At 35.1% G+C, this 16,667-nt stretch overlaps 1 protein-coding gene across 12 annotated transcripts in view; it reads right to left on the bottom strand.

Moving 5' to 3' along the window:
• DMD (dystrophin) overlaps positions 1-16,667 on the bottom strand; it is a 2,329,373-nt gene that overhangs the window by 388,100 nt on the left and 1,924,606 nt on the right. For 11 of the 12 annotated variants that reach the window (XR_011968542.1, XM_072616876.1, XM_072616880.1 and 8 more), the window contains 2 exons: positions 15,504-15,676; positions 7,720-7,876 (listed from right to left, as the gene is read on the bottom strand). Coding sequence is in view for 11 of the 12 variants with exons in the window: in XM_072616876.1 (XP_072472977.1) it covers positions 7,720-7,876; positions 15,504-15,676 (330 nt within the window). In the remaining variant the exon portion in view is untranslated. Of the gene's footprint in view, positions 1-7,719; positions 7,877-15,503; positions 15,677-16,401; positions 16,469-16,667 lie in introns of those variants that run through there. The other variant, XM_072616886.1, reaches the window with a different exon arrangement.

Below are 16,667 nucleotides of genomic sequence, written 5' to 3'. Positions count from 1 at the left end.
TACCTAGGCTCCTGAATTTTGTAAATGGATGTTTTGCGGATTTCTCAGATAAAATCTTTGTTGAGTAAATTTTTAGAATATACACATACAAGAAATTGCTTGTTGGCTCCTAGACACTAACCAGTATTTGGAACCTGAAGCTCATGCTCCTTTGAATAATGACATAAAAAGACAGCTGATGCTCTCTGTCATATTTCCCATTATCTGTATTTACATAGGCATGCTGCTCCCTTCCCCCTAAAGTTTCTTCAAGACAAAGATAAAGTCCTTGATAGATAATTTCAAGCGTATAAGGTTTAGGGTCATTCACTTAAAAGAACAAAGCATTCAGAGGTCAGTCTTCCACATAACATAGATTTCATGGACTCATTGGTTTTTGTAGCTATAGAAATCAGTACATAGTCTACATAATAAAATTATGTAAAAAAGCACATTTTTAAACAATTATAGCAGATAGCGAAAACCCCATATATTCTGCATTCTGACATGTAGAAGACTCACACAAACCTCTAATATTTCATGGAAAGCAATGGTTATAGTCATCTCAATCTCGACAAATTCAAAACTGAACTCATTATCTTTACCCCCAAATGTTCCCCTCTTCCCTTCTTTCTTATTACTCTCAAGAGCACCACCATCCTTCCATCTGTCTAGGCACACAATTTTATCATCATAGTCAAATTAATGTTTATGCCTCTCCTAGAAGTTATGCCACTTGGCTGCCAGGGGAAGGGATGGAGAAGTTTCTGATAAGGAAACAAGTAAATTGCAGGAATGCATTTATTTCATTAACAAAATTTCACTTGTAACTTATTTTTGTTTGTTGTTGTTAAATATGTATGGCAATTGAACCCAATAGAATTAGAGGTAACACATGAATGCTAAATTCATAACTGAAATTCATGGGGTGAACAAGAAAGAGAAACATGAGACAAAAAGAGATATTGATATGGTAGCAAGACCAGAAATTCATAACAGAGTTTAACATACCACACTTGCCTTCAAGATAAGAAGTTTCACAGACAAAAATGTTCATTTGAGAAAAGGAAAGCATTTGGAGGAAATAAGGATGGATGGAATGAAGGGTCAGATAGAGGGAGAGATGTTCCTTTCCAGATAGATTTGAGAAAGTATTAAGATATGAAAGAAGAAATGTAAAGCAAAGACAGAATGCTTTCTAGAATCTGAAGACTGGAGAAAAATAAAAAAACAACCCTGGAGGCTCAGTGTTGCCTTGCCTGAGAAACTGCACAGACTAGAGAGATGAGGAAAACCATGAAGAATGGCATGTTTGCTATTTATCAAAAGAGAGTTGTTAGCAAGAATGAGATTTGTGAAGGATCAATGAGGGCTTCTTACAAGAGAAGTCTGAGCCTAGAAGGAAAGAAATGTTGTCAACAGATAGAGATGGAGGGAATGAAGGGGGTGTCAATTCCAGGCACAAAGAATAATATAAAGGTGGACAAGATTTTGATAAAGAGTGAACTGGTTTAACTGAATATGAGCTTGATAGGCTATGAAGGAAAGTCACAATACTTTTCAAATTATAATTTAAAAAAATTTAATATACCCTGTATATCTCTAACTCCATAATAAAATTAAAAGTATAGCAGAATCAAATATAGCTAGTCAGAAAGAGTAATGATAGAAATCTATTTAGAGGAAATGTTGAAAATAAAGTGGTGATCACTGAGCACTTAAGCTAATAATAAGAAAAATTCTAAAGATACAATGAGATAAAAATTGGGAATTGCAAAACTTCCTTCCTTAGCATTTAATATATATGATTCTTTCCTTTAGTCTATATGCATCATTGTTTGACAATTGAGGATGGAACCAAATGGAAGTTATTAGACTGTCCTTCACCAAAATCACTTTGCATTTGCTTTATATATATCCCCTATTTGCTTACTTGCAATATATTATATCTTTCTCAGTAGGATGTAAGATCTTACAAAGGAGGGCCTCAATTTTATATTAGCACCTGTCACTTAGCATAATGCTTGGTGCATACTAGATGCTTTTAAAATACTTGTTTATTGACTGCTTAACGGCAGTCTATATCCTTTCCAAGCCTATCATTCTGGCAACTAGGTAATGCAGCGGATGAGTGTTGGTTTTGGAATCAGGAAAGTTTCAGCTCAAGTCTTATCTCACTGTATTGCTAATGATAGTTAAAGATCTTCCCCATCCACTAACGAACCTGCCCATTAATGGAAGCTTCATTAGGGGAGATATTTTTTTTTGTTGGAAGGTCCACACCTTTTGTTAATTTCTAATGAGGTATGGGTTTTCAAAGATTGTGATGTCCTTTGGCTCTGAAAAGTGTAAAAATACTCTGAGGTAAGGTTCTGTTTTGGGGTTTAGATTTTTGAAGAAGGTTTGTGTGCCAGATGAGACTTTGGGAAGCCGCCAAGGAACCCTCCAGCTTTGAAACCCCACATATTGGTGTTTCTCTCTCTGGTAACTATGTATGTGTTGTTTATGGTCAGACAGTTGGAAGCCCTGTCTGTTGGTCTTTCTGTTTGTAATTTCTGCTTGTATTTTCTCTGAGGTTCAGGGTGCTGACTTTTCCCTTGAACTAAGTGAATGATGTACGTGCTTGATTAAAGCAGATTGCTGACCCCTCAAAAGTTGCTTTCTTTTTAGAAAAGCAGATCTAAGAACCTGTACAGGAGGTCTTCCTGAGTATGCTGATATACCTACTAGCCGTGTGATGCTGGGCAAGTGACTTAACTTCTGTTTATTCACCCTTGCTCATCTATAAAATGGGCATAATAGTAACACAGTTATAGAGATATTATGAGGATTAAATGAGATAACATAAGAACAACTTTTGCAAAACTTATACTCAGATACTATATAGATGTGAGCTATGGTAACGATCATGAAGAAGATGATGATGACGATGATGACATTACTAGGACGTAGGTACAAAAAAAAAGCAGTATCAAGTTTGACTTATGTTCCCAAAATTGGTCTGGCCACAACTGAACCCTTGGGATCTTCTTAAAAAATCATGATTCTGTATGATCTTATCTAATCACAAGGACTTCCTGGTAATAATTGGGTCAGTTCTGGCTTGTTCTTAGAAATTTAGACTTTTGCCAGGAACGGAAGCAAACCAGATTTTAGATTGGTTTATAACTCAATTCCTCTGGAGACTGTAGTCTTAAGTAGTCTCAGCATAGTGCCAACCAGGGGAAAAATCTCCACCACCGTTACCAGTATCACCCAACAGACTGCTCCCAACAGATTGGACTTATTTTGATTGACTCCGGGGCCATAACTAGGATTGAAGGATAGAAAATTACAGAGAGGCTAAATAATAAGTTCAGGGGAATAAAAATTGCAGTTTCTCAAAAGCAGAAAATGTGACTTCGGGAAGCAGCAGATTTCTCTTTCAATGAAAATCTTCAAGTGAAATTGGGAATGCTTTAAGAGGGATTCTTCTATGGTAAAGGTTAGGTTAGATGACCCCTGAGGACTCTTTAAATTTTAAGATTTCATGATTCTTCAATTGAATCAGGACACCCTGTACTAGGTTGCTGATGTGACACAATACTAGGAACTAAAGTGCTCAGAATTAAATACTTTTCATATTACACTTGGCATATGTTTTTGAATTTAATTCTTGTCATTTGGATTCCAAATGATACTCAATAACAAGGAAATATAGGAAGCTAATACACAGCCTGAAGTATGCCCAAAGAAAGCAGGCGAACATTGATACTAGAATTAGCCTAAATGAATGCATAATCTGCAGTCAATGATTTCAGGATAATTTCATTGAATTTCTGAACTTCTTTCTCACTTTGTGGTGACTTCAGAGGAAATCGAATGTGTATAATATATGGCCTGACAAAAGAACAAGTAAACTACTTTATTCAAGCCTTTCCATTTGTCAACAGCACCTATACAATAACGACTTTCTGTCCACTGTTTTAATAATGTATATATTGATTACTTCCATCTAAATCTTAACCAGAAATTCTCAGGGATCTTTGAAGGTGTCCTTAATGTTTTCCAGGGAAGAGATTATGGAGATTTTTAGTTAAATGATGAAAACCTAATGGCAAACAATTTCATTAGCAAAAATGCAAACCAAACAAAAAAAATTTCCAACAGCGAAATATGCCATCAGTAGTACTTAATCTCCATTTGTATTTTAGGGAGGACAAAGAGATAAACTTAGGATTTGGGATAGGCTCAGAAGAAACTATTTTTATGATTTCCTTCTTTTTATCTCTCCCTAGGTTAATCACAGAAGAAGATATGTAATAAATATCACTTTAGTGACTACTCAAGTGAAACAATGGAAGTCTATTTAAAAAGAATATTTTTTGAATGGGATGATATTACAATATTAATCAATTTCATTAGGCAAATAACAAAAGTCAGGGTTCAGGGTACTCTAGTGCCAACATACAAGATTTAGTGACATCATGGCACAATGAGAAAAACATCACATTTGGCACCAGAGGATTCCCAGATTTTCAATGTGAGTGTTCAAGGCAAGTTCCTGAACCTTTCGGGGTCACCATTGTCTTTCTTGTAAAATGAAGGGATCAGATTAGATGGCCTCCAAGGTTGTTTCTTGTTCTATGATAATGATTCTATATTTTCCAAACCACACTTTAGCTTCAGTTATTTCTAGTGACATTTTATTACACGTTAATATTATTTTATAACTGAATCCTCAAGATCATTCCAATTAAAGAAGGTACTTTCCTTCTCATCTGACTATGAGAATATCAATATACTTTTATGGCCAAGAAAACCAGTCTAGGCACTGGTACTATGCTCTGGGCGGTGCCGTGGAGATTATCCATTTTGCTTCTATGTACCATATTGACCTCGTCCAGAGTAACTGAGATTTGACTATTCATTTTCCCCCTGAAGAATAGATCTGAAAATAGGATTTTATTATAAATCTTGGCTATAAATCTTCACCAACAAGTAGGGTGAGACCACCTATGGTTTTGTGTGAATTAGCAAGTTTATGGAAAAGTAAGGTGAAAATGAACTACATTTGATCATAGTTTCAACTTTTGCCATTTTAATAGGATATTCGTTCCTTTACCTAACTCAAAGAAAGGTGTGAGAATTCTAAAATGGAGGGTAAACCAGCTGGTAATTGGCAGGGGCCTGGGGAGGAAGAAATAACCCACCAAGTACCATAGATAAAAATTTCAAGATGAAAAGCAACCCGTCATGGCTTTAAAAGTAGCTAACAAAACTGCTGTTTGACAAAGCAAGAAATCTACAAAGAAGGAAACGACTCATGGTGTTCTTGAAAAATGTGACAAAGAAAAATAAAAATCTGCAAATACAAAATCCGTCAAAGACAGACTTGATGGGGACAGAATTTTGTATAATTCTTGTTTTCCTTCTCTCCCTCTAAGTGAGTTTTGATGGGTAGACAGAGTGACCCAGTTTTAGTGATTATCTTTAGCTCCTTTTTTCTACAGGCAACAAGAGCATCAGTAAGTAGACAAGCCTCACGTTAAACTACAAAAAGGCTTACTGCTTAAATGTGTGAAAGAAACTGAGTAAAACATGTTGCTAAATTGTTCTATCCTTGACATTGAGGAGTGATAATATTCTTTGAGAGGGTTACGTTTGTGATAGGGACAAGCATGTGAAAGCATTAGGGTTATGCTATAAAGGAATTATATATACATATATGTCTGCATGTGAATATATTTGTATATACATAGATACACACATATATACACACATATATCTCAGACTCTGGTTGCAAAATAAATAGAAAAATTCTGCTCTATTCTGTTCCATTCCTTTCTTCTTCTGCTAGTGTAGTTGCCTAGCCCTAGAGTAGGGTAATAATGAGGTTTCACAGTTGATCTCCAACCACTGGTCGATTAGCTTTACTTGGTGCATGGACACATACATGACCCCCTTTTCAGGTCCAACTCTCTTGCAAATGAATGTCATTGGTCATAAAGGGACTGGGTGAAAGTATGTGGAAAGATCAAGTGGAAATCTTTGACCATTACTCAAAAACAAATCAAAGGCTTGCTCTTTGGATGGTGGCTTGATTTCATGATCCCTCTATAACTATAGAACAGATTAATGTTTCATCTTTTGGGCTTTTTAGAAGTGTCACAAAGGGATAGTTTTTGCAGGGTGGTTTATTCATTCAACAAGTATTTAGTAAGCATTTATTCTGTGTCAGGCACAATCCTAGGTAATGGAAATCTCAAGACAAAAATAAAATAGTCCTTAACTTAATTTGCAATATAATATTCAGAGGATGAACTTTTAGACTCTTGAGCTTTTCAGCAATATTATTTTTATAAAATATGAGAAACATGGTGGCAGGCCTTGGAAGTAGGAAAACTTACGTTCAAGTGCCTTGGACATACCCTAGCCAAGTAACTATACAGAAATCACGGCACTGTACAGAGGACGAGCTAACTCTAAGACTTTACACTACAGGCAGGTTGCCAGTCTGCATATTGGAGAGGGTTCACATTGAATAAGATCACAGATCTGGACACCCTCTGCCTTTCCTTCCCAATTATAAAATATTTAGTTAAAAAACTTTCCTCTTTAGAGCCAATAATTTTCTTCTGCACCCAATTAAAGAGCTAAAAATGACTAAAAGTAAATATCTCCCAAAGAAAAAAGCAACATGAAGACTGTAATCCCTGTAAAATATGATTTTACAAAAGAAGGATAATTTAAAACAGTTAGATCTTGCTCTGTATTATGAAGGAAAATAAAGAACTCCAGTAGCCAGGTCAGATAAAGCCCCTATTAAGCCTTGAAAATGCCTTTGTGTTTTTGCCCACATCTCCTCCATTAAGACAATAATTTGCTCTCTATTGATTCAGACCCCTCAAGAAGATTTACTTCCCTCCCAAATCTTTTCCCTAACTAGGCTTCGCAATACTTGTTCCCTTACTGTGATTTCCCTCAGCTCTTACTCACTCTGTTCTATCGTTGCTTGCTACTATGTTGCCTTGGAAATGTTCTTTAGTTACTTTTATAAATACGCTTTCCCTTCCCAGCCCCATGGATAGAGCAGACTTTTCTTTTTCCTTTTCATTCCTTATAGTGTGACAGCTAGGTGGTACAAGCAGGATAGATACTATGGACTAAGAGTCAGGGAGACCCGAGTTTGAATTCTGCCTCAGGCATTTTCTCTGTGTGACCCTAGGCAAGTCCCTTAAGCTTCCTTGAGTTTCAGTTTCTTCATCTGTAAAATGGGAATAAAAATAACACCCACTTTACAGGGTTGTTGTCAGGATAAAATGAGACAATATATTCACAGTCCTTTGCAGACCTTGACATGCCTACTGCCATCATCATCATCATTACAGTAAATTAATATATTAGTATATAATATAATAAATAATATAATAATATTAATATAAAATTATAGTAAATAGTTCAATATTCCATATACAGAGATAATATATGGCTGCTGAGTAAAAATAAATAAAACTGTTATTCTTTTCTATTCTAGTGACATGAAGACTTTCTTACCAACGATTTGTAAGGATTATCAGAATAATCCTATGTTTCCCCCCCCCCCCCCATGATATCATAATAATAACCTAGATTCCTTTGCACAATTACCCACATGGTAGCTTACATTGTTCATTACAGAGTACTTGACTTTAAGGAGCTCTACAACAAATTCCCATGCCATTTTTTTACCCCAAACACTGTGCTTTAAGAAAGTCTTACCCTGTGTATATCATTCTGCTGCTGTACTGCAGGATAATCTCCTCCAATAGGTGCCTGCCGGCTTAACTCATCATCTTTCAATTGGAGCCACACCAAAAGTTCCTGAAGAGAGAGATGCAGACGCTTCCACTGGTCTGAACTCACTTCTAGATGAGATCTGAAAAATATAGTCACATAGCATATTGAGAATATCCACAAGCATCATTAGCCCTAGGAATGATCATCCTCTAGGTAGGCTGGTTGGTTTGCCTGGTGTCAGTGCTGCATGAACTTAACTATAAAGAGCATGCTCATGATTTACTTTCCTCAAATTTCTGTGTACTTCAAGTTGAGATTTACTGAAATCTTGGGGGAGTATAAGGCAATATTGAAAATGGGCACAGGTATTTGGTAGACGGCTCCATTTGGCCACCAATTCATTTCTCTTTCTCTCTTTACAGACAAGTTATTTATGCCTAATGTCACCACCGCTTCCTCATTTTTGACCTCCTCAATCCTGTGTAACCTTCCCTGAAAATTCTATTGAATCTGGTTTCTCAACGTTCTGTAATCACCTAATGAAATAACCTATCTCCCTGACTTCTTTTCACTGAAAACCTGAAATTTCTTTTATTTTTGGCTTTTGAGATACCACACTCTTCTAGTTTTTTTTCTTCTTAGCATCATATTTTCTTCTCTGCTTCCTTTTCCTCTTACCAATGCTTTACTGTAGATATTCTCTAGGGTTTCTGTCATGTTCTCTATTTTCTGTCATTTGGCAATCTTTTTCACTCATATGGCTTCATTTATCACAACTACACAGATGCCTCCCTAAGCTATACTTCTAGACCTGATTTCTCTTCCAAGCTCCAGAGCTGCATATCCAGTTACCTACAGGACATCTCCTACCTGGAAATCTCACTGATGTCTAAAAACCAAAAACACTCAAAGCAGAGTTTATCTTTTTTCTCATACCTCTTCTTCCTGATTTTTTTTATTCCTGTCATTTACACTACCATTAATCTATTTCTCCCTTTCAAAAAAATGAATGTTATTTTAAAAAATAAGATTTCATGGGCATCTTTTGTTTTCACATTACTTAGATCACCCCTGTATTTCTTCCCCTTCCCAAAAAGTCACTTTCATGAGAAAGACTAAAAGTGATGTTATTTTGATTTTTCCTTTTGCTACATTTCTTAAATCCAGTTGCCAGCTCCTATTTATTATCTAATAACTTTTATGTCTATCATTCCTCCAAAACTACTGGATTACAGGCTGTCATTACTATCTACATGAACTGTTGCAACATATTTTCCTGCACTTCTCTCTTTCACTTCATGCTCCATATATTGGCCAGATCCTCTTTATGAATAATGAAAATCTAGACATATTATTCTGATGTTCAAAACTCTTCAATAGTTCTCACTTGCTAAGTTCAATCTCCTTAGATTTATATTCCAAGTCATCTACTATATGGGGACCAACCTATACTTTCAACCTTATATTTGATCATCTAATACCTCACCCCACCCTTGGCACTGTTCTTTCACAAAAAAAACTCAGAGAAGAGTTTCACTGTTGACTATTGAGCTATGTCGTATTTTGACAGCATCCAACATTCCAATTTTCATCATTGCTTCCTCTGGACTGTTATATGCTGTGTGTGGAATGTTTAACAGGTCATGCACTCTATCTTCATTCCAATTATAGTTGTATAAAAGTTGAATTGGATACCTCAGGAGCTAGTGGATTTCTCATCATTTTATGGACGAACATTCATTCAGAGAAACTATAGAGAAGAGATTCATATGCAGGCATGGTTTGGACCACCTGGCCTCTGAAATCTTACCTGATGCTACAATTCTGTGATTTATTGATAAGTTGTGGCTCAATGTGTTTAAGACATGCCTCCAACATTTTACTTGGTAAAATGTCAGCAGGTCAAATATGGCCTTCCAGTGACATCAACGTCAATGAGCCAATGAGAGCATAGAAGACATTTTCCATAAGGTTAAGCTTTTGAGGTATTTTTAAAAACACATTTCTACACAGGTTGGTATGTAGATTATTTTGTTGCAGAAATCCCAGACACTCATAATGTTAGATCTGAAAGTCAACAGTCAATAAAAATTGATTAAGCACCTACTATATGCCAGGTACCATGCTGAACACTAGTGATATAACAGTAAAAGACAGTTCCTGCTTTCAAAGGGCTCACAGTCCAATCAGGAGACAAGATGTAAACAACTATGCACAGTCTATTTAAAGGACAAATTGGAAATAATTAACAGAGGGGAGAGACAGAACCTTTGAGATTGTTTAAGTTTACAAATTAGGGAGACCTAGAGAGTCTAAGTGACTTGCCAAAGATCAAGGTTTCAGCTAGATCTATTACTTTTTACTATTGTTCCTCCTGAAGAAGTTGAAATGATGCAAAAGAAACAAATGAATAAAAATACCAGACCAAACCACGCACATCAGAAGATGTTTGAGGTAGAGATAATCAAATTTTGAGATCACTGAAGGATTTATTTTCAAGATATCTGAAACAGGGGAGGATGCAAAAGTTTTGGAAAAAAATCAAGGATGTGATCAGGAAGATGATCAATAAAATATCAGTAACTACCAGTTCATATGTCTACTTTATCATTTGTTGAAAAATCTTAATGAGAATAGCCGATATGTGTATTAAGCCCATATGAGATGGAGGCAAGGGAATGGAATAGGCAGGCTTTAACAAATGAGATCTTGTAATGGATTAGAGCTTTGCAGACACACAAATTGCTAAAAGGTACACATGAAAATCTATCTCCCAGTTCTTAATATCTGTTGGACATAAAAAAAAAACCACCTCATTTTATTCAGCAGAGTAAAATGCCACCATTTGGATTCTATAGTAGACACCCTCTATTATAATGGCAAATACCTTTGACAATTTATAAGTCTCTATCATGTCTTGCTTGTTATTAATAATCATAGATTCATCAATAAATTTATCTCTATTGTTGCATCTTCAAGGAATTTTGTATGATTTTAATATATGTATGAGAATTACCGTGATGAAGCAAAGTCGCTATGTAGGCATTTTACTCTGCTGAATAAAATAATTTTTCATATTCTACCTAAATGATGCATCTTTCCTCAGCCTATCATATTTGCTCTGTACATAGCAGATACTTAAATGAATGGATTATCAGCTGTCAACAAGCTATGCATTAATCTTCGATAATCCTTGTAGAACTGAAGGGTCAAAGTGAAATGTACAGAACATATGAGGCCAACGTTCTATGGAGCCTGAGAGAGGACTGTAGAAATAGCTTCTGTAAAATTCCAGAACCTCCAAATGAGTTTAGGATGAACAACTTCTTAATTGTTCTTTTAAGGATCTGTCAGTGCTTAGATACCCAAGTCTTGGTATAGAAGTGGGAAGACTGCACTGTTTAGGTAGCAGCTATGTTTATGCTGCATAGACATTTCCATTTTTATTTTGTAGATACTTAATTTGAAATCCATTATAAAGCATTCTAAAATACGAAAAAAATGTGTTTAAAGCAAAGCTTGGTATACTAAATTAATTTTGTCACTTGACTGCCATTACAAAAATGAAACAATTTTGATTTCCTCTCCAAATTGATTCAAAACAGTCTCGTGAATTTCTCAGGTAATATACAACAAATTTGGTCCTTTCACAATGAATTTCTCAGTCATAGTTTTACTTAGCCTCATTATAAATAAGCATTAAATTCCTTATTCATTTAACAGTATATGGAATTACTTGGAAATGGGACTGTATGTCACCAACATGAATGCAAATTTTAGATTTTTTGAAAAGAAAGACATGTTTCATATAGTCTTTTAAAAAATCAAATTCTGAAGTGATCCGATAAAAACATTAATGATTATAGATATGGAAATAGAAAGAAATACAAATATTTAAACAGATAGGCTCCACCTTAGTACTGGATGATGCTCTGTGTATATGTGTTTATAGACCTACACATACATACATATACACTTTTATATATGACTTAAGACTATTTTTTCATATAAGTAGCTGTAGTGGATAGAGTATTGGACTGATAGCCAGTAAGATCTGAGTTCACATTCTGCTTCACATACTTAGCAGTTGTGTGACTAGTCACTTGGCCTCTGTCTGCCTCATATTTGATATCTGTATAATGATGATGATAAGATCCCTCTCCAAAGGTTATTGTGAAGATAAACTGAATTAATACTCATAAAGTATTCTGCAAATCTTAAAGAGCTATACAAGTGATAACTCTTATTGTTGTTATTAACAATAGCCTTTGTGCCTTGGTTTTCTCATCTATAAAATGAGGAGGTTGGACTTACTGATTTCTAAAGTCTTTTCTGTCTCTAAATCTATAATCCTATAAAATGCATTTTCTACCTCCCTGGTATTTAAATATCTTTGAACATTTCGTATCATGACTTATATTCTTTAACCAGAAGTAAATGAGACAGTGTTGTGTAGATGATATAAGATTTTCTGTTCTTCATCTACCACATTCAATTCAATATATTTTGAGGCTTAAAAATCTAATATCTTCTGGTTATTTTTCCCAATAATATCCCTTTGAAATTACTTAGTCATAATTATTACAGTAAAGATCTGGTCCAAATTATGTATGAGGTTATTAAATTAAATTAAAATCAGAATATTAGAATTTAAAGGAACTTATCCTGTTCCTTTATTTTATTTTTACAACTGAGGAAATAAGAGGTGTAGATAAATCAAGAGACTTATTCCGGGTAACACTGTAATTGAGAGAAGTATCATGTGAATCCAAGTTTTCTGACTCCCACTTACATACACTTTATATTATATCAATTTGACTTTTGTAAATAAAAGTCAAATTTTTTAACACATGCAAATTAGGGCAATGAAAAGAATGTCATAAGAAAATGACAATTGGAGCAAATACTTGGAGTATTAATCTGGGAAGGCTTCCTGGAGAATGTCCATTTTGAACCATGTTTCATATATATATATATATATATATATATATATATATATATATGACAAATGTGTATCTCTCCATATAGACGTAATATACATGCATGCACACATATATGCATACATACATGCAGACGTATGGAGTGTTCCAAGACAGAGTAGTTTTAAGCTATTAAAATTTACATATGGATATGTGTGTAATACACATATATACATACACACATGTTGAGAGGAAAGCATTCTTGGTTTCAGAAATGCTATTTGTAAGTAATATAGAAATGAAAGTGGACAATTGGTGAATAAGGAAGAGAGGTGGAAGTTTTAAGGATATCTCCTTGCTTGGCTAGATCAGAAAGTTCATGTTGGGAAGCATCTATCATCAGATTGGTGACATGTACATATGTATAGGAAAAGGGATGGGGGAGAGGATGAATGGGTGAGAATGTTTAACTGTTAGTAAACAAAAAATTTCAGTTTGATATTATAAGAAATGGGGAGAAAACAGACTTTTGAGTGAGAGAATGCCATAAAGAAAACAGCACTCATGGAAGATTTGACTTGCAGTCTATGGATGAACTGCAATAGAAAACAATGTAAGTAAGGATAATAGCTAAACTGTTAATGGTAGGAACTTGGATCAGAATTAAGGAAGTTCATGGCTGAAGAAATAGAAAGGAAGGAAGATGTTTTAAGTGGAAGGCATCCTTGACAACAATTTGGTGGCAACTTGTGGAGGATTGAGAATGCCTCCTCTTACGAGTCAATTAAAAAAAAAAACTAAAAAATATTTGGGTTTGAATAGCATTTGAATTCATTGACAGGTAATTTTGGAGTTAAAATGTGTTTTGAGAAAGAGCTAAAAAGTACTAATCTATGGAAATTAAATATTATCTCCTACTATTATCTCTTGAAATAGAAAATTTCAAACTCTCAAAATGCTTTCTCCATAAAGCAATGCAGTTTTGAACAGTGAATATCATAGGTTTCTCAAGCATGGGCTTATTTTTTCCAGATGATTTTTCAACTTGTAGTAATTTTTCACTCCGTTTAATAACAAAGATAGAGAAATATTCTATTTACAGTGAAAGTTGATAAGCACAGCTCATATTTTTGCATCCTTTCCCAATGTTTTTCAGTCTTACCATTTTACCACTTCCACTTTGCCTCCCGCGTCTGAACACTGCCAATCACTAGGAATTGCCTAAGAGACTCATTTTAACCAAATGTCAGAGACTAGATGAACTTACTTGTTTTGATGGGGAGGATTGTTTCTTTTTATTATAAATGGTTGCTTATAAAATCTATTGCCTATATTATCACAGAGACTTTTTTAAAGACTCAAACCACTGACTTGAATGTTTTATTCTTGATGGAGTAACAAAAAGTGATAAGCTAAATGATGATTTCCTGGGTGATTAATGAAAACAGAAGTTAATAACTGGCTAGCATGAGGGAAATCTTAGCAACTGAATTGCCGGTATTTTGACTGACGTACTGTTTTTTTTTTTTTTTTTTTTGATTCTTTATTTCACCAAATTCATAGGAAGCAAAGAAAAGGCATCTGAGGAGAGACATCTCGAAGGAATGCTTTGAAGAGCTATGTCTCCTTTCTTTTGTTTGCCCACAAAAAAGTACAAAATCTTTCTTTTCTCTACTTTACCTACCAATATCTTTTCAGTCTCACATCTTTCATTTATTTTTAATGATAGATGTTATGAAGGGGATTTTTGTCATTATACACACTGACCTTCCTCAGGGCTGGTGCTACAGAAAGGTAATATTTCGTTCATTACTTTGAGAATACTGCTCCCTATTGCTACCCTCTGACCTACCACCAACACATGGGTGTAAAACTAACTAACAAAAAAAAGCAAGGTGAAATGAATGCCTCAGATTGTGCACTCGGAGAGACATAGCAGGTAGGGCAAACTTCCAGCATTTTCAGGAGGCAGAGATGAGGGATGAGCAGCATGATGCCCTTGGAAAAGCATTCGCTGAGCTCCATCCTTTCTGGTTTTGATTTTAGCATAACTAAAACTCTAGAAGTTATCTTAAGTCATCCCATGGCTCATCTTTGTCCCTCATCAACCTAGGAGAATTAGGAAAATGAAAAAGATCATAGGGGAAAGCACAAACAACTAGAGAACAGGAAATGGTGCTTTAACTCTCGGCAATGTGAAGAATTAACCTTGGGTTCTAGACCTCACCTCAGAAGTTCTTTGCTATTTATCAAAATGACTATAAGGAGAACTGAACTCTTTGGAACACATAGGGATGGTGCAATTGAGAATTTAGTTTCTTTTAAAGAGAATGGCGTGTAGAAGGCATTATAATATCAAGTAAAAGCATATCATTTCGCTATCTCCTACAACCTTTAACTGGATACAGGGACTTTTGACATTTTAAAAGAATATCCTCTGTTTGCATTACAAATCTAACCATGGCTGATATACAAGGAATGCCACCAGAATCTCCAGTCTAATTATATGTTAATTTCATTGCTTTTTATATAACCTTCTAATAAGCCAAGAGCCAACTCTAGAAAATTAGAATACTGTGCTCCTAATTTAAATGCACTAATGTCTTAATATGTATCTCTCCTGTGGTTATAAAACATCACCATTTTAATCTAATCTGAACCCTCAACTATCATCTCCATACCAAGCAAATGAATGATTCATTTATTTAAAATAATATGAATCATTCTAAAATTCTATGATTTACATAAGCAGATATAAAATTAGGCTCTCGTACTGGGAAAATGGGGGGGGGGTGTAATTTTGCCATTAAAAAATCCATTCTGGGATTTCTCTTGATCTATTCCTACCTAATGTTGAGAGATTTTTTCCTCAGCTCACTCCACTTGAAATTCATGTTATCCAAGCGTCTTTGCAACAAGACAGCATCGTCAGAACCTTCTAGGGACCTCAGAATTTTCTGGCCATTTTCATCCAGGTTGTGGAAGATATCTGTGTGAGCTTCAATCTCTCCCTGGAGATCCTGTGTAAAAAATGAAAGACAGAGAAAAACAACCAGAATTACTTTTAAAAATAAAGGGATAAAGAGGAAAAACAAACAGTTAAAGATATTGACAAGCAGAATAACTGAAACTTACAAATCAGCTTTGAAGATTATGACTGGGCCATTTGACAAGGAAAATAACTTAAAACCCACACTCACAAAACTCCAACTCATTAGTGCATGCCTTGTTTCTTCATTTTGGTGAAATGGATTAATATAATGAATTTTATTAAGTAGGGATTATAAATTGGTAACAAATCACATTGAAGTAAAAATTAATAAATCTATAAAACAACTTTTTTTAAACTTCTTAATCTCAGAAGATGCCTCTTCCTTCTTGAGAATGAAATTAATTCCCCTATAAAGTACCTTACGAAACCACAGGTTTTCTTTCTGTGGTTGGCACTGTTTTCCAATGAAAATAAGAAACTCATTGGTTCTCTCCATAAAACACCTATTATCACTGTTCTACTAACGCCAGTGATGTCAAAGGATGCCATAGCAGCACATACTTTAACACGCACATTCATTTCACCTTTGCATCATAAGCTTTTATTTACCAATAAGGCTTTCAGTCAATGATGCCATTGTATTATATTTTCCCTTTGGCAGGTGAAAAGTTCAGAGAGCCCTGAGAAGATCCATGCATCCAATCACTCTTGTATACATAGATCAAGACATTCATCATCGTAGTAGCATCTGACCTTTACATGGTATGTCTTCCTGTGTAACATTTTCAGCTTGAACCGGGGACTACAGCATTGATCCTGCTGCATAGCAATCCCGAGGAAACTAAGCTACTGAAACAGTCCTGCTTTAAAATGCCAACTTTGCTTACATTCTGTTGACAGAATGAATTTCAGAGCACAGGCCTCAACAGTCAATAATCATAAACAGGCACTTTGTGCTCTGGTGAGATGGTAGCCAGGCCTTTGGATGTGGGAGGGACCAGAAGAGAGGAGGGCTAGAA

This window comes from Notamacropus eugenii, chromosome 5, assembly GCF_028372415.1.
Source record: "Notamacropus eugenii isolate mMacEug1 chromosome 5, mMacEug1.pri_v2, whole genome shotgun sequence".
Lineage (NCBI taxonomy): Eukaryota > Metazoa > Chordata > Mammalia > Diprotodontia > Macropodidae > Notamacropus > Notamacropus eugenii.
The sequence above is the reverse complement of the archived record's forward strand: the minus strand, read 5'-3'. Positions and strand labels throughout refer to the sequence as shown.